Here is a 25,071-nt window from a genome sequence, read left to right on the forward strand (position 1 = left end):
AAGAGATGAGAGGTTGGCAAGTGTTGGACGAACAGTCCAAAGGTAGACCGAAGGTGATCCACAGGTTGATTGGTTCGAAGTGCATAGCAGATTTGAGTTAAAGGTTTGCAGCAGAGACCACCGAAGGTTGTAATGCAGATGATTTAGTGAGTTTTTTACATTCCTAATGTTTTGTGCCAAGTCTAAGTCACTGATCTAAATGTTTTATTAACATTTAGATATAGCTAGGAATCAAAGTATCAAAATGTTTTCCAGATTCAGAATTGCTAAAATGGTAGGTAACGATGGATCACGCGATGGATTGTAATTTTTCAATTGAAGTTGTTAAATGTTTGTCTGAACGAGTCGATTAAAAATAAATGTTCGGCGTAAAAAAAGAGAACTTTGAATGAATGATGTTTTCAATATTTAATTATTCAAGTGGTTTGTGTTACTTGTTGGTTTTGTATTTTTTTTCTGTGATATGTGAAAGCATAGTGTATTAGTACACTGAATTATGTTTTGAGAAACGTAGAATTATGACAGTTAAAAATTGTATGGATCTAAGTGTTTTCATTTTTTTTAAACATTTTTAAGTTGATGGCCACTGACAGTCAGATCCCTTAAGAGAGTAAATATGCTCACTGGGAATACTGACCGGTAGGGGATGGGTTTCGACTAGCGGCGTGCTGTGTTTCTAATCCAGAGGTCGTGAGTTCGATTCTCGTACCGAGATGATGAACTTTAAATGTAAACGTAATTGAAAAAAAAGTATTGTGTTGTTTTATTGATACTTATTAAACATTATAAAAATGATAATGTTTATAGACATGACAATTTACTGATTCAAATACTAGTATACAGAAAGGCTGCATAAGGTTCGAAAACATTGATTGTGTTCTTGAATAAGTAAAATACTACATGTAAAATATACAAGATTGAGAACAGTTGAAATACGAGAGTACTGATGCATTTGTTTTGAATGGCTAAAGTAACGTGTTTATAAAGATCGGACTTATTCAGGTTCAGATCGAAAGTCGAGATGAGAGGTCTTGTATAGTAGTAAATAAATTAAAGTGTTATTTGTTCTATGATGTAATTGAAGGATTGGTGAACTTCAATAACCGTTCAAAAGTTAGTTATCATCTCAGTTTTATAAAATAATTGTTAAAAGGCTAATCACTCCTGATATTATGATGATTATGAAATCTTTTTCGATATTGCATTTTAGCGAAAATGATATAACCAAAGTAATTGCTGTTTAGCTCGGAACAGTAAAGTTCTCTTCTTCGGTACGGAATGAGTTATCGACTAAATTTTCAATCCAATGGTCGTAAGTTTATGAGTGATAACAAAAGTGATCTAGCTAGTTATTTGAACTGAAAATAATCAAACTGTATGAATATGTACGATTTTGAAATTTATTCAGATAATAAATGTTGAGATTTCATATCAAAGTGATTGACCAGAATTTCAAAACAGAGAAAAGATGAAAACATGGCCCAAATGAGATATACATAAAATATGAGTTGTTGAATTCAATGTAGTTATGAAATGATAAAGAATAAAAGAACAGTCTAACTACTAATGCAATTTTTGGTAAAAGCGCTAGTAAAATTTTAAAAATGGTTTTCAGGGTTTGTTGTGCTGATAATAAATGAATGATTTATTTTTTTTTTGTAAAATTTTTGAATTAACTCCGGGATCGATAAAAAAAATAGATATTTTATTTTAAAGCAATTCAAATAAAGTAGGATGTTTAGCACATTCCATTGGTATGTTATATATGTAATATGATGACTTAAATCCATTGCAGCTTAAACAGATAAATCTGTGTGTCTTGTGTGACATCTTATATTGGGTTCAAAATTCTCAGAATTATTCTCATGAAGAAATTGGAGCATTGACTAAAAAAAAATCGGGATAGAACGTGATTTAATGTTTTGATAGCTTGAAGTGTAGAGAAATCGTAAGAATGTATTTATTAATATTGCATATTGGTCATACGAATGGTTTGAGGTTCATTGAAGTATACTAACTGTTTTCAAAATTATTCAAAAGGTGAAGTGGGAGAGCGGATGAAGAACATAGCTGGTGAACTAATGAACATCACTGTTTCAAATGTGTTGAGGGAGATTGAGTGTTACTTAAAAAAAATATGTTTATTTTCACTTGTGTAGGAAATAACTGAAGACGATTTGAATTCTAATTTGTTTTGAAAATAAATAGTTGCATTCCGGCAAGTAATTGTGGCAGTTGATAAGGACGTTGATTTGTTTTGCCTTGAATGTTGAATTATCAAACTTGTTTACTAAGCAGTAAATAAGTTTGGGATCGCTAGATAACTGGTTGAAACGGATGTGTATTTTGCTGTGGTTTTGTTTAGTTTAACTCAAGTTTAACTAATGATAAATTATTGAAGCAAGTGATGAAGAGATTAAATATTTGAAATTGTCAATGAGAGTGAATTCAAATCCAACAAATGTTTTATTTAAAGGAAGATGGGGATGTAGGGTTTTCGTCCTTCAAAATAATGTAAACAATATAAATATATTGACCGGGTAATAATAACCCGAAACAGGCTATCCCTTACTGAAGCGTGTACTTGGTTTTTGACAGCGCATGAAAAGAGGCGCGTGTTTATGTTTACGCTGTGAACAGTGGAGAGTGAACGATTGGCGCGGAAGTGTGAGTGTGATTGAATTGTGCAGGAACCGGTTGGCGGAATCCGGAGCAGGACACGACGGAAGCGGACATGAGGTCAGTGGGTGGTTGGGAGGTTAATGATCGGCAGCGATGGTGCTGCGTCCGGAACGTCGTGTCTCAAGGAGTCCCAGTTGCGACTCTACAGGGGGGGGGGGGTAAAAGAATCCCAAAAAAGTGTCCACGTGGTTTATGGATGGTCCCTTGTCATAATTATTGTATTCACTGAAATATCTATCCGCTTTCTACCCCCAATGTGTCCTGCACTGGGGGTGCCTGGGGTAACTTCGAGTTTACCTGGGCCGCCCGAGGAATTATGTCGTAGGTGGCTCGTGTACAGGTTCACTCACCTCTCCTCGCGGCAAGGTTTTCCGTAGGTCTACACTCGAACATGCAACTTGGGACAGCATGAATCTTCAGCTGAAGCCGGACGAATGTATTCCGAAATTACAGAATTGCAGAAATCAGAATGTAGAAAAAAAGTTCGCAGAGTATTTTCTCTAAATAAAATATCAAAATTTGTTTAATTGGGTACTAAAGCCCTATGTCAATTTTTGTGTACAACGGTAAAAAACACGATTAAAAACCATTTCTGATCACTTTTTTTCATTTTAATGCAAAAATTTTGTTTGACAAGACAACATTTTTTCGATGGATCAACTATGGTCCCCTTGGAACGAGCTGTCAAGTAGGAGCTTTTCTGTCAAGAAGGACCGCGAGGTTAATTTTTCAAAATTGATTTAAAAATCCATTTTAAACTCTTTGTTGTCGTACAAAGGGTCATTGTACTCAGAAAAATAAGCTTTATCGCTGTAAACAATAATATCAGCAATCTAAGCTTCATTTTAGGACCCAATTATAATTCGAACGTTTAGACCTATGGTTCTCAAGCGAATCGTCTCGTGTTTCGTTGTTTATAAATAATTAAAGGCTAATAAAAAAAAACATATAAAATCCCTCAATTCTTTAAAATAGAAAAAAATTAAAAAGAGCAAAAGAGCGGCTCATTTCAAAGAGCGAGCAAAATGAGCGGCTCCTAAAAAAGAGCGGTTTTGCCCACTGCATACTTATTTTTTACTTAAAATATAGGAAATGTTAGTAACAAACACAGCCAAAGTTGACCCCAGAAAAAAATGACATTTGTAAAACATTGGCAAAGCCACATAAAACAAGGCAAACTTTCAACCGTAAAATTTTCTAATAGGGGCAGGGGGGGCAGAATGGACCAGGGGGGCAGAATGGGCCACCCTTGGTTTTAGGCTTTAGAATGGATTTAGACCAATTGTAAGGCAAGGGTCTTATACAGGACGTCAAATAGCATCACCATACCGAAAACGACGTTTAAATTCATTGTATTTTTCGAATTATTTGCAAAAATGTAAATTTATTGACAAAACCACGCAAATGTTGTTTTTTTCGAGGTTTTCAAATAAGCTTTCTGAAAAGTTGGATTGTTTGAAAAAGTTTGCTCAATGCTTATAACGTTACTAGATGTTACTACCAAGGTATACAAACAACAACGGAACCTTAAAATCATTTATAGACTTGGTGGTGGAAGTGTTAAATTAAAATCCACTTGGGGGCAGAATGGACCACCCTTATCCTGCCTTATAAAAACAATCAAAAGTTATGAAATTTGGATTAAATGGGTTATCTCACTCCTGGTAGTTTCACAAATCACGTTTAATGCAACATTAGTTGATTTTTTAGTTGTTTTGATGATTATTTGTAAAAATAGTGTCCTTTTTCAACATATTAACACTAGTTTCAAAAATCTTTGTTTTGGTAAGTGACTATTTTTATTAAAGTGGTCTAACTTCATGGAAACTATGTTAGAAAGGTACCTTAAGTAATTTCTTATCTCCCTTTAACGTTTTATTAGACAAAATGGCTTGTTTTCTAAGGTGGCCCATTCTGCCCCGCACCCTGGAAAAAAAAAGTCGAAAAAACTTTTTTTTTAAAGTGGCTTAAAAACAGTTTCACGCTACAAAATTTTATCAACCAAGTATATGACATTGAAGGGAACATCCCAAAGCATAAGCCTACTACACTGAATTCATAAGTTTTCATGTTTTTCTATGGTTTTTGGCGCATTTTACTTAGGCGGGCCATTCTGCCCCCCCTGCCCCTATTTTATGAGTTCTTGGTTCCAGTGCTTTTTGAAGATCAAAAATTGGTTGAAACATTGTTTTTGAGCGATTTTCTTAAACGAAGCCCGTCTAGAGGCGGGATTGAGTTGTAGAGGGCTAACATTTTTTAAAAAAAAACCATTTTTTTTATTTTCAATTAGGCTGGTCCTACAAATTTTATTTAAAGTTTTTGTCAGATTGCAAAACCACTGAACTAGTGTAAAATGCATTTTAAAGCACTTTTTTCATTACTGGACTCGGTCGTTGGAAACGACCGTCGAAATAGACGGCGGGTCAGCTGCTACAAATAAAACAAGAAAACATAAACCAAGAAAACTAAAGTTTGGCATAGAACTAAAGTTGCTCAAAATGCCGTCGTATACACGGGAAAACAATTGAAATAACCCTTTTGAGTAAGATTTACAAAAATAATAAAAAAATTTTACAAAAAAAATAGAAAAATAATTATAATATTTAATATGTTTTGGTACATATCTTCTCTATATATATAAAAAATTTCGACGGTTTTGTTCGAACGCGCATCAGTTGATAACGGAAAGTCGGATCGGAGCGCTCTTTGCTGCGTTGGGTTCGTATAAGCCCAAGGAAGGTTCTTACGCTAAAGAGTGACAACTTTGGCCACTCCGGAACCGATTCCGGAAGATCTGCAGATTGTATGGGAAAAGTTGCGTAAAATAAAATTTTGATCACAGGAGGCTGAATAAGCAAACAAGCTAAAAACGTCAAGAAGTGAAAAAATGACAAGACGAAGTTTGTCGGGTAAGGCATGTTATTTATAAAAATTTGAACAAATTGAGTTTAGAATGGATTTAAAAATTCTAGGATAAAAAGGTTTTTTAAAAGGTCCTCTAAATTAGGGCGTTTGTTTTTTTTACTTTACATTGAAAATAGGTTTATTTTGTACGTAACAAGACGTAAGCAGATCAACGACCAGCATTTCGGATTTTCAATAAAATAACACTTTTGCAAAATCATTTTATCAGTTCAGTCATAAGAAAACTATGTTTATTTCCTTTTTCTCTCTTTTTCTTCGGTTTCTAAATCATATGTACAGTTTTTTTTGTTGAAATTCACGACTTCTGTTGATAAGTTATTAAAGATATCTTTAAAAATTCAGTTTTGTAACGAGTCTGCGTTAATCAGATTCACTATATATTCTATAGAGAAAAAAATATTAGTATTAAGAGTTTCCTTATCCGCTAGTGTTATTTAAAGTTTGTTACTTTTGTTTGATAACGATTTACACGTTTTGTTTTGCTTTCTTTCAGCAATTTTCCTCTCTCTCTCTCTCGCTCAAATCGTGCTGCTGTGAATCCCGTTCATGTACTCGTCCATCTCCTTGTCCAGCGAGCTCTTCGTGTTGGCCATGTACGTGTCCAGCTCCTTGTCCAGCTGCTCCTTGCTCTTGGGCGGCACGGCCGGGAAACGTCCTCGGGATGCTAAAAAGAGCGACAAGAAGGTGATTTCTGTGGAACTTTTGTACGAAAATTTCGCCTTCAAACCACCCCAAACTAACCATTACGTCCACGTTGCGCGCTTCGGCCCCGCGTCTGGGACGCGGCCCGACCACGCGAGCGGGACCGACCGCGGCGATTTCCGCCGGCTGCTACCTCCGCCGCCGCTGCAGCTCTTCCTCCTCGGAACCCCCCGCGTCCACGTCTGCAAGTAGAACCGAAGGGCGAAGGATGGCTTTAGGCTCTGTTGGGTGGGTTGCGAATTTGATCGATGCAAGAAAACGGGACGACCACGTGAATGCTTAAAATGGAACCCGCTACCCAAAGCCATCCTTGCGCGAACACACACGCGTTTGTTTTGCGGAATCTCTCGGAACGGATTTGTTCATGGCTACAAGTAGAAAGAAAGCATTACATGCACAAATTCAAATGTGAACTATACCATAGTGTGCTGATACCGCGCGCTCGTCGCAACGTCAACGAATCTTGCCTAGGGGGGGGGATGTGTGTTTGTTTGCGCTACCATACCGAAACCTCCGGGACCCGTCCACGCTTCGCTCAATGCTCCTCCTCAACGAAAGTGACGATTTCTTCGATGCGTACAACTACGACAAGCCGGCGGCTTGGAATTGATTCTGCAAGAAAAGCACACACACACTCGATTTCGGGGGGTGCGTGCGCGTTACGGTTGCGGCAAGTCCGTTTAAATTGGCGCGCCAACGCGGTTAAGGTTTGTCTGTCTTCTTCTGGGCACAATAAGAACTAGTTTGCTTGAGAATGTTGGAGTTTCGCTGTCCATGACTTGGAACGATCAGTAACCTGTTTGCGGGTGTGGGTTTTGACGGTAAACCAGGCTTGGAACGTTTGTTGGCGTTCCGAGTTTTGGGTAAAGATGTCTTCTTTGAGGATGAAATGGTCTTCAAAAATCAAACTGCACTTTGAACACTCCAAGTTGTGTTCAATTCAAGATTTGCTTATCTGGCAAGATGTTGACGTTCGTTGCTTGTGTTTGACGAAGTTGTTGATTTAGGGAATTGCTTATTCATTTCGACCTGGTGGCTTCTGCTCCGAGCTGCTTGAAAGGTTACTGACCGAATGCCAAGTGCAAACACTCACAAAAGTACTCCGTCCTGGATAATATTAGCGATTAGCTTGAAAAATTCGTCCACTTGACCCTGGAGCAAATCGTGGTTCTACGACCAACCCAAGAGAGGTCCCTCAAACGACGGTTGATGCAGGAATGTCAGATTTCTTGGAGATCGATCCGCTAATCCATGTTAAAGTATTCGAAATTTATGGAGATTCTACGGAGGTATCCGAAGAGATTCATCCTGTGTCACGGGTGGTTCCCAGAATTCTTCCTCAACCAAAGCACACGCTTTCATCGTGGCCATTACCTCTGCAGGGTGCGTCCCGGTCTTCCGCCGGCGTTTCCGTTCCGTCCAACGGCGCCTCCTCCGCCTCCCCGTCGCAGTCCCCGTTTGCCAACGCGTCCTCCGCGGAATCCGCCACCGGACATGGGACGCGCGGTACGATTTCCGCCCAGCCGGCCATTGACCGAGGCCGAGCGCGACGCGGATCGTGCCTTCATCGTGCTGTTGCGTCGCTGCAGCATCGGGCCACGACCTCCACGGCCGCCGCCCCGCCCAACGCGACCTTCGAGGCCGGCGTTTCTTCCGTTGGCAGCACTGCGAGATCTGGCACGACCGTTGGCCGCGGGATTGCCGCCACGGGAGCGCGACCGGGAGACTCGTCCTCCGGGGCCACCACCGCGGGCGCCCGAGTTGGACCGGGAACGACCCCGCGAACGGGACTGATTGCGCTGCTGCGAGCGACCTCGGACGCGGGACCGGCTACGTCCGTTGGGGTTGCCCAGCCGGGCCGCCAAACTGGCCTGCGAGTTGGAGCGCTTGAGAGGCGACTTGCGCTCGTAATAGTCGGCGTTCATTCTGTGGGAAGAACCGGAATTAGTCCCCTGTCTCAGCGCAAGCTTTCGTGCCAACTTACGTAGCAATATCCGACAAACTGTTGGACCGCTGCATTCGCCGGGAACCTCCGGCCAGTGTGAGTGTATTGCCGGCCGCACGGCGCAGCTGGACGCGGGAACTGATGTTGCTGCGATTGAGCCGCTGACGGCCAGATCTGATATTTCTCTGCAAAAAAAAACAACCAAAGTCAACAACAGCTCCAACTACCCTAAAACAAACTCACATTTCGCAAGTGAAGCGCCGACCGCTGCTGTCCCAGGTGGCGCCGGTCCAGCTGACTGACAAAGGCCCGGTTCGCAAGCGAACCGCGCGACGGAATCGAATCGACCGAGTTGGAGCGCTTGCGAAGTCCGCCGGATGAGCCGCCGCCACCGCTCCCGGAGGAACGCCCCGACGAACCGCCGCCCCCTTTCTCCGGCGGGCTCACCTTGGACATGATCGTGAACCGGTCGTTCAGCGACACGCCGGTCGAACTGTTGAAGTGAATCTTGCTGACCGGATTCATCATCTCGTTACGACACTTTCAAACGTTTCTCAACAAAACCGCACCACAAATCCACCACGGGCAATCAAAGATGGCGGCGCGAGTCTGCAAGAAAACCAAAAAAAAGGTGGTCCATCAGCAGAGTGTCCAGGAGTGCGCGCCTACTACGCCGTACAGGCGAAACCCCCGTTCTATTTATGGAACTGTGACTCGCGTGCGGTTTCTGTGGTTACGAAATATTTTACCTAATTTGCTTCTGCCAACATTCACACTTTTCTCCTCCCACGGCCAACAATGCAGAGCGCGTTGACCTTTTTTGAACTTTTTTCGCACCCGAAAAGTTTCTCCTTCAATCGCAGCACTTTTCGTCTCAAACAAAAAAAAATGATCTCACGCCAAAATCTCCTTCAACCTTCAGAGCAGTAATCCGGAAACGAGAATCCGACTTGAAAAAAAAGTAAAGAAAACGGGATCACGACGACGACGGAGACGCGAAAATTCACGTCCGTTCGCGACGACGATTGAGAATTTTGTGAGGTAAGCAGAAGCGGCGGCAAATGGAGGTGCAAAAGAAAAAGCGAAGATGGCGAAATTCTGCCTCCCTGACAGGCAGCAGCCCAGGTGGTGAAATTTTGAGGGAATGATTACACGGTTGAGATTGTTTACCTATTTTGGGGTAAAATTAATCAAAAGTCATACACTGTAACTTAAAATCGCACTTTGCTGAGTTTTTTTTTCAGCTTAGCTACGATTACACAAAAAAGTGTTATCGTGGTTGAACTGAAAAATCGTATGAAAAAGTGTGAAAACGAACTCAGCAAAGTGTGATTTTACAGTGTATGAATTTTGACTAATTTACCCAAAAATAGTTAAAAAATCTCAACCGTGTAATCTAATCTAATCTAATCTAATCTAACCCTAGCGCAGCCAGTCTTTCGAGGGCATCCTGGAAAATGCCTTAGGTTGATTAACGCCTAGCATCCTCTTGTCATTATTAACAATTGCAGTGCCCAATGCAATAAATTGCTTTGAAACATCACAAACGTTAAAGCGGCCAGGCCAACTGCGTAAAGTTTACCGCAAAGATGATTCTTTGAATTGGATTGAGTTTGAACACGAATGTTCAAACAACAACACATTTCTGAATCGACAGGGGAGGAAGAAACGTGGGGATCCCCCGCTCACGTTCCTGTTTGTTTAGGCAAATTATCGTTGGGAGCCACCATGCTAAGAAGTTTTGGTGCTCCGGGACCCTCGAGGATGGGACACTGTATTTCCACAAATGCCCTGGACACTATTTGCCGTGGTTATAGCGCCACAACTCGCTCACTGTTGGTGACAGAAAGAACATTAATAAAACTCTTATAAACACAAGATTTCAATTGATGGGATGACAAGATCATCTCACAAAGACCCAGTGCATATTAAATATGAAATGGTTTATTTTGATTAGGATACATTATCGGATTGATCTCACCAAATTAAACCAGCCCTCTGAGAAATGTATCGCCTCGATCAGTCTGATGGCTGATTAAAAAAAGGCTGATGTAATGTCGATCAGGGCGTCAAATTTCTCAGTGGAAGCTGCCGCATCTCAAAAAATTAATCACGAAAAAAACAGGACTGCGCGTCCCAAGAAGCACTGCACTTTTGATGGCATTATTCAATTATTATGCCCAATCACCCCATGCACACAAAGAGCGACACAAAAGAGACGAAAATTATCACGAAAAAACAGGACTACGCGTCCCAAGAAGCACTCTTAAAAAAAATCTCAACCGTGTAATCACCTCAAAATTTTACCACCTGTTTTATCCAATAGGACTACTTGCAACGCCTCTACTTTGTTCTAGCTGTTTCATTTTTCAAATAGAATTGAAACAGACCACCCGCAACGCGGAGTTGCAGTTTTATTTTTCGAGCAGTATTTTGAAATCGAAATAAAACTGCTCGACGAGTTTGTTTCAAACGTGAGACGATTTGGAACTGGAATAGAACTCAGTTTAAAAAAAATCAGATATATGGAGATATCCACGTTTTCTTACACACACACTATGATGCTGTGTTGATACACACAAAAAATATTACTGTAATGACAAAAGTAACTTACTTTTGAATTAAAAAGTGCTGAAAATTTGCTTCACTAAAAGTTTTTTTCTTGTTTTAAAAACGAAAACTTTTAATGCTAAAGTTTTTGAAAATCTCACTACTAATAGATTTAAAAGTTTTAACTTTTAATACGACTGGATTAATTCTTTCATTTTGTCGTTCTCGTGTAATCGTGTACGCATGCCTAAGTCCCAAATGTAAACAAACATTTTGGTAGTGCCGGTGGTGAGTGAGTTGTTCACGACGCGAATCAAATCCGAACGCGGCCGCAGCCAAGAGTCGTACGCGGACACCGTTGTGAGTCAAAACAGCAGCAGCGGAAGGTGGGTGGTGCCGGTGCGGGACAAGTACGAAAAAGTTAATTTTCAAGGCGAGGAGAAGGATCCGACGGAAGAGGAGGACGACGAGAAGCATAATCGGAGGTGGTCAGCGCGGATGTTGCACTCGGGGGGTTAGGGAAAAGTTGGTTTCGAAAAGGACAAGGCCATCTTCCTGCTTGACCTGCATCTGTTTTACGACCAGAGTTGGTAAGAAGGAAGCATCGATGTTTTGTGGGATTTGTGATTGATTTTGTTTGTTTTTGTAGGACGCCTTTCATGCAGTTACCGAAGATCGGAGGTCGCGATGTGAATTTGCGCCGGTTGCCGGAGATCATCGAGAAGATAATGCTGCAAGCGTTGCATTGAAGTCGATTTACATTCAGTTTTTGGACAAGTACGAAGTTATTGTTCAAGGCGAGGACAAGGATTCGACGGAAGAGGAGGACGACGAGTAGCATAATCGGAGGTGGTCAGCGCGGATGTTGCACTCGGTTTCGACGAGAATTTTCTCAGTTTTTCAAAAATTTTGTTTTCAAAGGTGGGCAACCATAGGCACAAATTTAAAAAACTGAAAAACTGCGACTATTTTCAAAAAAGGTACCTAAAAATGGCTATAACTTGAAAACGGTGCACTTTATCAAAAAATCACTAAAGTACTTTTTGATTGCAAATTCGATTTTACATCGAAAACTGAAGTTGAAAAATTTTTGCGACGAATATTTCGATTTTTTGAAAAAAATCTGTATTAATTCAAAAAATCATAACTCGGTCAAAGATTGTTTGCCCATTCTGGAAATTTCTGAAAAGTTGGCATTTGATGTCCTCTAAAACATATCAAAAAAAAATATTAAAAATAGTGTTTTTTTGCAAATCAAGTTTTAGTGACAAAAAGTGAAAAGTGAAATCACCAAATTTTTTTAACCGTGTATATTTTTTTTCAGTGTAGTCCATATCCATACCTACAACTTTGCCGAAGACACCAAATCGATCAAAAAATTCCTTCAAAAGATACAGATTTTTGAATTTTCACAAATCATATTTGTATGGACAGCTGCCAAATTTGTTTGTAAAATTATATGAACGAACAAATGATGCAAAATGGCTTCTTTGGGCATACCGAAGGCACCCCAAAAGTTTCAGCCGGTTTCAAAAATACAAAAATTAAATTTAAAGAAAAAAGAGCGATTCCGTAGAGAACTGCTCATACGCGATACTTGATTGGTTTGATGTCAGCAGATTTCTGACGAACTTGAATATCAAAATACGAGTGCAAGGAGTGCAACTTTTCAGAGCTATTGCAAAAGTTTCCCAACAAACAAAATGCAACGTTATATTTAGATTTTGTTCTGGTACCCAAAATTGGGTCGTCTTGAGAAACGCTGCGCAGAAAACGCTCTTCCAACCTTTTGTGTTGCACCAACCTTGGTGGGAAACCCATGTGGTGAATTTTGCTGCGGGTAAATCATTTTCGCCCGTAAATTTGACAGCTCTCCTCTGCAAGCGAAAGAACGCGATTTTCAACCAAGCTCGCATTATTTACACTTTTAATTTGTGCTCCGTTTTTCGTGAATTTCACAGAAAATACCGTGCCGAATCGTGCCATTCGTGTTAAACTCCGTAGAGTAGTGCCCGCGCCTATCGGTAACAGTGAAAATTTGTCGGATAGGTTGCTAAAATTTGATTTAAGTCGTTTCTTTCTTCTAAAGCTTGCCGCCGCCGCAAAAAAAAAAAAAAACAGGAAAAAGAAGAAGACTGCGTAAACAAAAAACGCTTCCCGGCCGGAACAGAACCGAAACTAGCCAGCCGCACCAATGATGGTCCCAATAGGCGGTCCCGTCGGCCACGGTGGCCACCCGATCCACATGCCGACGCCGATACAGAACGCGCCGCCGCCGGCCCCGAGCCAGCACAGCAGCTCGTCCAGCAGCCAGAACCGACAGTCACTTTCCGTGGTATGAAGAGGGATTTTTGGGGGAAAAAGTTTGGTAAATTAATAGTAACTTTTTTTTGTAGAAGCCAAACTATACTCTTAAGTTCACCCTTGCCGGACACACCAAGGCCGTGTCCGCCGTCAAGTTCAGCCCCAACGGAGAGTGGCTGGCCAGTTCCTGTGAGTTTTGATGGTTTTCTACGGAATTTTGTTATTTTAACTGTTTCTGTTTTTAGCGGCCGACAAGTTGATCAAGATTTGGGGCGCGTACGATGGGAAGTTCGAGAAGACAATTTCGGGCCACAAGTTGGGCATCAGCGACGTGGCGTGGTCCAGCGACAGCCGGCTGCTGGTGACGGCCAGCGACGACAAGACGCTCAAAATCTGGGAGCTGAGCTCGGGCAAGTGTTTGAAAACGCTCAAGGGTCACACCAACTACGTGTTCTGCTGTAATTTCAACCCCCAATCGAACCTGATCGTGTCCGGATCGTTCGACGAGTCGGTTCGCATCTGGGACGTGCGGACGGGCAAGTGTCTGAAGACGCTGCCGGCGCACTCGGACCCCGTCTCAGCGGTGCACTTTAACCGCGACGGATCGCTCATCGTGTCGTCCAGTTACGACGGACTGTGCCGTATCTGGGACACGGCCAGCGGGCAGTGCCTGAAGACGCTCATCGACGACGACAATCCGCCTGTGTCGTTCGTCAAGTTCTCCCCCAACGGCAAGTACATCCTGGCGGCCACCCTCGACAACACGCTGAAGCTGTGGGACTACTCCAAGGGCAAGTGTCTCAAGACGTACACCGGCCACAAGAACGAAAAGTACTGCATCTTTGCCAACTTCTCCGTCACCGGTGGAAAGGTAACTTGGAACTTCAGTCTCATTCAGCAAGAAACAAAATCAATCTCGTCTTTTCCCCCTCGCAGTGGATCGTGTCCGGCTCGGAGGACAACATGGTGTACATCTGGAACCTGCAGAGCAAGGAGATCGTCCAGTGTCTGCAGGGCCACACCGACACGGTGCTGTGCACGGCCTGCCACCCCACGGAGAACATCATCGCGTCGGCGGCCCTCGAGAGCGACAAGACGATAAAGCTGTGGAAGTCGGACACATAAAATTGGGCCGGCCGGAGGCACTCGTCGGGCGGCTGTGGCCATCCCAACCATCACCACTCCAGCCATCATCATCACCACCACCACCACAACAACCACCACCAAAACCGCTGATGAGTGTGTCTCTGAAGACTGCTTTGTTCCAACAAAACAAAAAACACTTCATTTTAAAACCCATCTCATGCTTGAAAAAAAGAAAAATGTACCATTGATAAACCACACCTCAAGATTGAGAGAATATGCATTGTAACTGATTAAATGTAACGCGGCAAGCAAGCAATTTTGCACACCCTCAACATAAACAACAACCCTTTAAAAAAAAACTCTTAGAATTGAAAGGCACAGTAAATAATACCTAATTGATAAAGTATGATTGTATTCGATGTAGTATGGAATAGAAATAAAGCTAGCTTTTAATCTTTCAAATCAAGAATAGTTGTTTTATTTTTAATATAATTCATCGTCAAAAAAAAATTGTGAAATCTCCAAAAATCTAAAAATAAAAGCTCACATTTGAGTCCGACAGTTGAATAGCACAAATGCACACCCCTTCTTTTTTTGCGCATCAAGATATCAAGACAACCTGCTATCTTGAAGTAAAACCATGGTTGTGTTGTCAGTGCGTTTATCAGTTTTGACGTATCCGATGACGATGATGATGATTGCTGAACGAGTCGGTCACCGCCGGTTCAAGGAGTGAAAACAAACGTAAATAAACAAGAAAAAGTGCATCAAAATCAGAAACACACGCAAGAGTTTTAATCAGAAAAAGTGCATTCGAGTTTGGTTGCGAAAAGTGTTTTTGCATTCAACAGTGCAATCGCGACGCGGGCTGTCGTGAATTTTCTCGTGCAAGTTGACGTAATATTGTGTGATTCAAAGGGGTTTCACTTGTAAGTGATATCTAGTGTAACGAAAGGAAAGTGTTATTTATTGTTGTGGTAAAAATGGTAAGTTAAGAAAATAAAGTGTAAATTGTTTTTATTAAGATTTACTTGCAAAAAGAACTATATTTAAAACCAGATAAATAAAGTATATCGAAAAAGTTAGCGTTGTAAAAATAATTTTACAGTACTTGTTCGGTAACTGGGCTGAGAACGTAGCCCAGTCACCGAATGCTGCTCGCTATCTAGAATGAACAAAAAAAAAAAAAAAAAGCGGGACCACCGATGCATATTATTTTCCTGATGAAACAAAAAAACAAAAGTTACTCAAATTTGTTTACCATGTTTACTTCATATTTTCTCTAAATGTGACTTGAAATTTGTTAAATGCTTGAACAAATATTTTTTTAGTTATTGAACTTGATTTTTACATCTACCAACCCCTCGGTCATTTCGGTTCGTTTTGGTTTTTTGACGTTTGTCTGATTTTAACTGGGCTACGGCCCAGTTATCGAGCGCCCAGTTAAAAAGCAGCACAGTTAAGGTGAAATTCCAGAACAACCTATTTGGGCTTCTTCTTCCTCTTCTTCTTCTTGGTAGCAATCATCGAAATCATTAATCATTTTCATAATGCTTGTGTTGGTTATACTGCCACACATACCGATACAACCCTTACCTTGTTTACAAACACTTATCAAACACAAATCTATTTGTTTTGTTTGCTAACAAAAGTAAACATTTACAAAATGGTTAATTCATCTAGCAGTGGGAATTGGATGATGCACGAAGTCTAGAGTTTTTTTTGATTAGGTCCTGTAAACATATGAAAGACAATAGTTTATTGGTCCTTTTCAAAAAAAAAACTCTGGAAGTGATTTGTGATTTTTTTTCTTCGATAAGCTCTGTCTCCATTTTGCACACAGGTTATTGCGATTTGTATTTCGTCGAATTGTTTTTGACTCTGATTCTTTAGAGAAACCGGATTTGGTCTCTGTGTCCCGGTGACCTGGTAAAATATAAAAAAAGACCCCATCTTAGACGAACGGCATCACCTGCAATTTTAGCCAATCGAATCGCTTTCAGTTTTATTTGTGTATGTATACTTTGACTTTGACCCTAAATATTAATGTTATTAATTAGTGTGGCCATGTGATCGGTTCTGGAAATCCGAAACATAAAAAAACAACAACAAAAATCAGTATTTTACGTATACTTGTAGCACTAAATACACTTATAATAGTAGAAGTTCATAAAAAAAATTGCACAGACATGCTGCCGGTTGTAGCAGGTTCCCGATGGCCGGATTTCTTGGTATCTACGCTCTCATTTGAGAAATTAAGTTAGTTTTCAATCTGTGATTTTTTAATACTTAGGGAAGGTTGAGGTTTTGGTTCTTGTTCTCTCTTATTAATCAATTCTTTATATTTAATATCTGGATTAAAATGGATTGCTTTGCTTTTTTGAATATTCGTATATTTCTATTGAAAAATGGTTTAGGGGATTATCAAAAAGAATCATTTCGAATGGGTTTTAGTAGTCAAAACTTTTTTCGTTAGCTTAATAATACATTTTAACAACCCAATCACACGTCGACCAAATCACACGTTGAGGATGGTTACGACGGGGTAACGAATTTCACCTGCTTGTGCGTTACTACACACGAACATTATCTATGAGAATCCCGCGATTTCCGGCCGACAAAAAGTTACAGGTCCTTTTCCTCCTCGATGAGTATACATTTAACCAGGCTGAGAACACCGGTATTGGCACAGGTTCGCCATAATGATTATTCTACAGATAGAAACTGTCCGCGTCCGTTCCTCCCGATTCCCGAGGTTAAAGTTTCGTATAAATTTCCTCGTAATCAATAACGCCCAGTTACCGAACAACTACGTGCAATTTTATACAACAGAGAGATTCGGCTGTAACGTTTCTTTTCATAATGTTTGTTAAAAGTAGACTAAGTTACAAGTCATGTTGCCTTGCTTGTTAAACTTTCAACTATTTTTTATTTTTACGAAAATTTTAGCCGATAACTTGAAATGAAAAAAAATATAGTTATCGACGGTAACATTTCAAAAGGCATCATGTACATTTTGACACTTTCTGGGTTATTACATATTCTGAAAGTACTCCTAATAAGCTAAATGAGCAAAAGTTACTTCAGTAAAGTCTGTTTAATAATGCTTTTAAATAAAGTAACATAAACAAAATCTCTGCCATTAGCAGTGCCTGTTTATATAGCCCTGTCAACCTGTCAAACAAAAGACTACATGAACCTCGTGACGAAAAAAAAGCAACATGAACAAAGCGCCATGTATATTCGGCGAAGAAAAACGAATCATAACAAAGCGTCCCCCTCAACGACAGCAGGGTGATATCGACGTTGGTGATTTCAAAAGGAGTTATGTTTGTTTTACTGAAATAAAATTACGGAAATAATGTTTTATTGAATTTGGATGATCAAGTATCAATAAAAGCAACGTTTTTCATCGTTTGTTATCATTAGAACATCTTATTTTGCTGTTATATTAAAATGGGAATTGAAAAATGATGCTCAACATTCAAATGCGTTTTTCTCAAAAAGGATGGTTTGTACATGATGCTTTTTGAAATGTTGGCATCGTTATATTAAAAGATGACAGAAGACAACAGACAAAAAATCATATACGACGAAAAGGAATTATTCCTTGAGAATTTCTTCAAAATGTAATGAGCATGCGCATAAAGAAAATGTGTTTAATTTATGTTTAAGGTTGATACGCAGATCGGAAGAAACGCAAAACTCCATATAAAAAAACGTCCAAAAAACGGCCAAGGAAAGGGTCACGGAAAGATTTTTCTTAAGCGGTACGCAGCTGAAAAGTAATGAAAAGTGGCGTTTGACGTTTCTTCGCTCAAAGAATTGGAATTTTCCTAAAAATCACAAACGTTTTAATAATTTTGTATTCGATATATTAATATTGAAAATCCCCGAATCTCAAAATGCAAAATCTTGAAATTATCAGGACAGATTTAGTTTTTTGGTCGAAATGGAGTTAAAAAAAGAAGTTGTCATTATAGCTGTCGGCCATTATTGCTAGTACCAAGCAGCAACCTCTGGATTGTGAGTCCAGTGCGCTGTACGATTTATCCACAGGGGCGGGACCGAAATGAAGTAAACCAGGGTAAAAAACAACTTGACAACAATCATATAAATATCAATTTACTGACTGAAAAATTCAATAATAAAAAATCTGAAATTATAAAAATTAGTATTACAAACCATTCGAAAATAAAAACAAAAATTTAAAATATCAGAAAATTGAACTAACAAATAAAGTTTAAAAAATAATAAAGGAAATTTTAACAATTTTTATATCTGAAATTTTGAAATTCAAAAATTTAAAAAAAAATTGCAAAATATACATATATTTTTAATACTACACTCAAACCCCGATGGTTTGACACCAACTGTTGTCAAACGAACGGGGTCACTTTTTAGTTTGACACCTCTTTTACACGGTGTTCACACACACTACCAAACGTTTGTTTTGATAGTGTGCGTGAGCGCCGCGTAAAAAGTGACAGTTCGTCACTTTTTAGTTTGACTTTGACCAACCAAAGGGGTAAAAACTAAAAAAGTGTCAAACGAAAAAGTGACCAACCACCGAGGGTTGAGTGTAAAGTATTTATAAATTTATAAAAGTTTTTGAAGCTCGAAAATTTAAAAACTTGAAAAATTTCGGAAATTAAAAGCCGAAATTACAAAAGCTTTCAATTTTCAATTAAAAACTTAGAAATTCTAAAATGCAAATTTACGAAAAACCTGGAATTCTAACCTTCAAAAACTCAATGAAATTTTATTTCATAAATTGTAAAAATCGAAATTTTAGAACTAAACATAAAGAATTTAGGAATTTAAGAAATTAAGAATGTAAGAATATATTAATTTAATATTTGAGGAAAACATTTAAAAATACTTGTACCAGCCTAATTTTAATAATTTATAACTTGTGTATTTCAATAACGAAAATTCGGGTATCGTCATCAGGGGTGACATTGGGTCTGGGGGTGAGATTGGGTCATACAAAAATGCATAAATCCCAATCTCAGCCCCAGACCCAATGTCACCCCTGATGTCGGTACCCAAAAAAGTATAGGTCATCGCTGAAATTTTAAAGGTTATCGCAGTTTTAGTGAAAAGTGTTGATTTTTACCCGTTTTCGTCATTTTCCCGTTTGGGTTTGTTCAAAAATTACGTCCATGAATAGGGGGAGGGAGGGGGGTTTGCAGTTTGTGACAGCCCATTTTAAAGGTATAGGAAAAGTGCGTGACAGGGGGGAGGGTGCGGGTCTGAAATCCCAAAGATCTGTACGTAATATTTGAACATATTTGCGCGCTGCGCGTCGAAAACCCCAGTTTTTAAGCTAAAAAAATCTCCGAAACGTGTTAATGGATATTCGCAATTTTTGGTTATGTTTTGTAAAATATTACAAGGAATCAGGGCAAAATATTTTCAGACATGGGCTCTTTGGTTCCGAGACCTTGAAATCGGCAAATGAAATTTTCATAGGACCTTTTCAAATATTCAGCTAGTTTTTTGGATCTCAACATATTTTTCCTTAAAACTCCAACTAATTACCTTTCTTTTGAAATGTGGCGCTCCAAAATTGGTTCAGCCATTCCGGATAAAAGATTTTTTTAAAAATGTGTTTTTTTTTGCGGAAATCGACGAAAAATGCAATTGTTTGGACCACACTATTTCGGATAGGAGCACCCTGATCGCCAAACAAAAATACGAGTCTAATTATTTGGGTCAAAGATCTCCACTCCACATTTGAGCAAATCGGGGCACTTTTGATTTGGAGACTTCCTGTTTGACGTGGAATGGCTATATAGAGACTTGTATGGGCAAACCAATGATGCAAATCTAGAGCGTCCAATTTCCCGGGGTTACTTATTTCCCGGGAAACGGGAAATTTTCAGCCCGGGAAATTTTGAATTTATTGAAAATTGTTATGATCTTGGTTTTAATTAAAATTATGCAACAAAATAGTATAGGACATCAACATTAATGGTTTAAATAAGTGTGAAGATCAATTAGCGGCTTGACTGCATGTAAAAAATCATTCGTCTACAAGAAAATGTATTTAGGTATTTTTTGATGAGACATATTTTTTATCAAAGCTGTGAGTAAAATTAATCCATAATCCACAATCATAACATACAGACATTATTTTTTTCATGACAAATACTGGTTTCAGCTCTTGAACAAATGGTAAAGCTTTTTAGTGTTGGTTTTACTCCATTCAACCCAATGTTTTCAAATATTTGAAGCGAGCTTTGAATATATTTTTGCATTTTTTGAGAACAAACAATAGAAAGTAATTTTTCAATGATTTTTTTTTGTATTATTATGCAACATGATTTAAATTATACGATAAATTAACATCATTCCATAAAAAGTCTTCTATTTTTTCACATTTAACCCTCTAACACCTGTAGTTGCACCAGTGCTCCATAATTCTTTTACTTCAAATTGTAATTTCTTTAGTACTAGGTATTCAACCAATTGAATTAATTCTTTTTGCACAAATTCGATTTTCATCTCATTTGATTATGGTAAACAAAAACTTTAAAAAAATCTCAATTTTAATTTGGAGGTAAGGAGTTAACATTGTTTGGATGAAATAACATCAGTCTATTAAAAAATTACCTAATTATAATAATTTAATACTCATTAAGCAATATCTATTCCCAGTTGCTTTAAAAATTAATATTATCAGAAATAATTCTGATATCATAATTTCTGATAATCTGATTAATTATATATTAGGATGTAACAAAAATGACTTTTTGGCGGGCATTCAGGGGTTTGTTCCGGTGGGCATACTGAGCCCAAATCCCAAATATGAGCTTGATTGTACGTAACAGGAGCTGGCGCTCCGCCCTTCAATTTTAAATGGGATTTAACCCGTAAAAAGAGATTTTTTCAAAAATGTCTGTTTTTGAGGCATTTTGGCCACCAATGCGTTTACCAAAAACATCACTGGCGTGTAGGCCAAATCCTTGCGCATTTTTTGGTATAAATAACATTGAAGTTTGGAGCACCCTGGAGCTCGGTACAGACCTTCAAAGTTTGGCATTTTTTCGAAAAACCGGCCCCGGCAAAATCAAATGGCGTCTCGGGCGTCGCGAGGTGCGACGCATATCTTTTTTGCCGGGGACGATTTTTCGAAAAAATGCCAAACTTTGAAGGTCTGTACCGAGCTCCAGGGTGCTCCAAACTTCAATGTTATATATAACAAAAGATGCGCAAGGATCTGGCCTACACGCCAGTGAAGTTTTTGGTAAACGCATTGGTGGCCAAAGTGCCTCAAAAATAGACATTTTTGAAAAAATCTCTTTTTAAGGGTTAAATCCCATTTAATATTGAAGGGCGGAGCGCCAGCTCCTGTTACGTACAATCAAGCTCATATTTGGGATTTGGGCTCAGTATGCCCACCGGAACAAACCCCTGAATGCCTGCCAAAAAGTCAATTTTGTTACGCTCTATTATATATAAACCAAACAATACATTTAATTGAACAAAATCATGTTGAGTTTGTAAATTCATTATTTTTTCAGAGCATTTTCAAAAAGTAGTTCCAAAAGTTTAAGAAAAAGTTTACTACCGCTTAAATTTCGGGAATTCCCGGGAAATTTACAAATTTCCCGGGAAACGGGAAATATTTTTTTTCGGGAAATCCCGGGAATTCCCGGGAATTTTTTTCCCGGGACGCAAAATTGGACGCTCTATGCAAATCTCAAAAATTAAAATGTCATAACTTGTACCTTTGATTAAAATTTTTGTACCTTTATGTACTGCCACCCGTTATAATTTTGTGACAGTTTTTGCTTCCAAATTTTGAAAATCGTGTTGAAATATGCATTATTAAATTTTATCTTCACCCTCAACCTAAATTGACCGAGGCACAAACACGTTAAAATAACTTGGAAATACCCCCAACAGTAGTTACTAACATTATTCTTCGAACATCGAACTTGTAACTTCCATTCGAAAAGTTCATCAGCCACAAGCACTGTCTAAGCTCGTTTTTGGAGGGTTTGTTGTTTAATTAAACCTATCTGACCCTTTCCCGAAAATGTGTTTCGTGGGGCGTGTTATAGCGTGCGACGCCACATCCTATTGTGAAATTTCTCAACTTTAGGAGCGGCCCTGTAAATCATGGACAAGCTCGTCAAACAAAGTGTGCTTTTCCATTGTGCCATCGAGCGAACGTTGGAAAACTGCTCTCAAACTGTGGAAAGCCCTGCTTTTCTTGACGGAAATAATTATTGTAGGAGTACATTGTTTTCAGTTGATTTTTGTTCAAATAAATTGAATATTTTTTTATGTAATTTAATTTGAATATAAAAAAGTTATCAAATATTTAAATTGACAAATATATGTAAAATAATGCACTTTGACAACTCGCCCCTATTTATAATCGCAAGTTGGTGACCCTTGTCAATGCGCGTCGTTTAACTTTCGTGCGGTAAACTTTTTGGAGCAGGAATTTCTGTAATGGTCCCATCTGCATGAGCGACATCCATCAAACTCAGCCGCGAGAGGGGATAATTTATGTTTATTTTTAAATTCAAACTTTGCCTCTTTTTTTGCTACGAGAAAATAGCGATAACATTTTGTCAGTTTTCTTTTATTATTGGAAGTGTGTGAATTGCGAATTGCGAATTATTGGAAGTGTTATCTGTATTTAAAATTAAAATTAAAATAACTAATGATGCAAAATGGTATCTTTTGACATAGAAAATAGACAAAGTTTCATCCAAATAAAAAAAATACAAAGAAAAGTCGTAGAGAACAAGGTTGTAAAAACGATAAAATTATCGAGGCTCGATAACGATAACGATAGTTTTATCTTCGTCTTGATCTTATCGTATTTCTTCGAAAATACTCAAATTTTCAAAATGTGCAATATGGGTATCAAACGAAGCGAAAATTTGTTTGCTTTTTTACAACATTATATTTTTTTTTTTGGAAAATACAAAAAAAATCACAAAATACCGGGTTTTTTCGAAAGAACTCAAATTGCCATAATTTGCAATGTGGGTATCAAACGAAGCGAATTTTTGTATGCTTTTTCTCTGTATAGTATTTTTTTTGAAAATATTGGTTTTTTTTACAATTTCCCGTATTTTTTTAGAAAGTACTAAAATTTTCAAAATATGCAATATGTTATCTATGAAGAATTTGTTTTTATTTTTTCGAAAATACTCAAATTTTCAAAATGGGTATCAAACGAAGCGAAAATTTGTTTGCTTTTTTACAACATTAGATTTTTTTTTTGGAAAATACAAAAAAAATCACAAAATACCGTATTTTTTCGAAAGTACTAAAATTTTCATAATTTGCAATGTGGGTATCAAACGAAGCGAATTTTTGTGTGCTTTTTCTCTGTATAGTATTTTTTTTGAAAATATTGATTTTTTCTACAATTTACCGTATTTTTTTAGAAAGTACTAAAATTTTCAAAATATGCAATATGTTATCAATGAAGAATTTGTTTTTTGTTTTTGTCGTTAATAATTTTTTTAAATACTAAGGTCGTTGCAAATATTTTTTAAAGTTTATGTCGCCCCTCCCCCCCTTCAAAATTGGTCCGAAAAATCAGGGGGCATGTTTAGGCTCGTTTAAAAATATATTGAACTTTTTATGGAATTCCAATGTACATCACCGCAAAAAAATTCCGTCCATATTAAGACATTTTTGGAAAAAATGATTTTAAAACAACTGGACAGATGTGTGATGCATTTTAAAACACTTTTTTCATTCAAATGTTGAAACCGTGGCCTGTAATTTCATTTTTTTTTTTTACTTTCAAGGGACATAAACTTAAAAAAAAATTGGCAACGGCCTAAAATTTTCACAAAATACCGCATTTTTGTCGCAAGTACTATTTTTTTTTATTATTTGCAATATGGGATCAAACGAAGCGAAATTTTGTATGCTTTTTCACTTTATTTAAGCTTTTTTGTAAAATATAAAAAAAATCATAAAATATTGTTCGAAAATACTCAAATTTGCAACATGGGTATCAAATGACTCAAAATATTGTATTAAGCATACCAAATTTCGCTTCGTTTGATACCCATATTGCATATTTTGAAAATTTGAGTATTTTCGAAAAAAATCGGTAATTTGTGAAAATTTTAGTATTTTCAAAAAAAACTAATAAATTAAAAAAAACATACAAAATTTCAATTCTTTTGATACCCATATAGCAAATTATGAAAATTTGAGTATTTTCGAAAAAATATGGTATTTTGTGAAAAATTTAGTATTTTACAAAAATACTTAAATAAAGTGAAAAAAAACACACAAAATTCCGCTTTGTTGGTTACCTAAATTGCAAATTATGAAAATTTGAGTACTTTCGAAAAAATACGATATTTTGTGAATAATTTTGAGTACATATTTATACTGTGAAACTTACTTCATTTTCAAAAAATATATTCTTGGTGAAAGCATTGAAAATTGAACATAATATGGTTGAATTCATCGATTTTACAAAGATTTTATCTTATCGCCGATAGAATTATTGAAATAACGATAGATTATCGTTATCGTCAGACAATAATATAATCGACGATAATATTATCGACGATATTTTTATCGGTTACCAACCTTGGTAAAGAATAACAATCATGAAATTTTACCTTATTCTTTTTTGACTTAAACTTGACGTTTGACGTCAGAATTGGTATTTTATAATCCAAGTTGGCGTAAAACTTGAAATCAACATTATTTGTTTTGCCTTTTTTGTCATTCTGATCACAATCCGGATCTAATCAAATTTAACCCATCATCGATTGGAGTTTAATTGAAATAGGGTTTGGCACTGAACTCTTTTTTTGTTGTTGTTGTTGTTGTTATTCTTTCCACTCCACTGGAAGTAACAATGACGCCCGATA

The 25,071-nt window shown here is 38.0% G+C and overlaps 3 protein-coding genes across 4 annotated transcripts in view; 2 read left to right on the forward strand and 1 right to left on the reverse strand.

Moving 5' to 3' along the window:
• Positions 1 to 5,803: 5,803 nt before the first annotated feature.
• LOC120414506 (translation initiation factor IF-2-like) lies at positions 5,804 to 9,267 on the reverse strand. The gene is made up of 6 exons (XM_039575711.2): positions 9,004 to 9,267; positions 8,498 to 8,863; positions 8,294 to 8,439; positions 7,684 to 8,235; positions 6,349 to 6,491; positions 5,804 to 6,271 (listed from the first exon to the last, which is right to left on the reverse strand). Exons 2-6 carry the CDS (start codon positions 8,780 to 8,782, stop codon positions 6,126 to 6,128), a joined length of 1,272 nt encoding a protein of 423 aa, XP_039431645.1. The 5' UTR covers positions 8,783 to 8,863; positions 9,004 to 9,267; the 3' UTR covers positions 5,804 to 6,125.
• Positions 9,268 to 12,691: 3,424 nt separating this feature from the next.
• On the forward strand, positions 12,692 to 14,623 carry LOC120415093 (WD repeat-containing protein 5). Its single transcript, XM_039576515.2, has 5 exons — positions 12,692 to 12,828; positions 12,894 to 13,139; positions 13,201 to 13,297; positions 13,354 to 13,979; positions 14,045 to 14,623. Exons 2-5 carry the CDS (start codon positions 12,999 to 13,001, stop codon positions 14,231 to 14,233), a joined length of 1,053 nt encoding a protein of 350 aa, XP_039432449.1. The 5' UTR covers positions 12,692 to 12,828; positions 12,894 to 12,998; the 3' UTR covers positions 14,234 to 14,623.
• A 362-nt stretch (positions 14,624 to 14,985) lies between these two features.
• LOC120415236 (nicotinamidase) overlaps positions 14,986 to 25,071 on the forward strand; it is a 75,897-nt gene continuing 65,811 nt past the window's right edge. Inside the window, exon 1 of one of the 2 annotated variants that reach the window (XM_039576716.2) lies at positions 14,986 to 15,180. In XM_039576716.2, coding sequence (XP_039432650.1) covers positions 15,178 to 15,180 — 3 coding nt within the window. In that variant the 5' untranslated portion in view covers positions 14,986 to 15,177. The remainder of the gene's footprint in view (positions 15,181 to 25,071) is intronic. The other variant, XM_039576724.2, reaches the window with a different exon arrangement.

This window comes from Culex pipiens, chromosome 3, assembly GCF_016801865.2.
Source record: "Culex pipiens pallens isolate TS chromosome 3, TS_CPP_V2, whole genome shotgun sequence".
NCBI classification, from domain to species: Eukaryota; Metazoa; Arthropoda; class Insecta; order Diptera; family Culicidae; genus Culex; species Culex pipiens.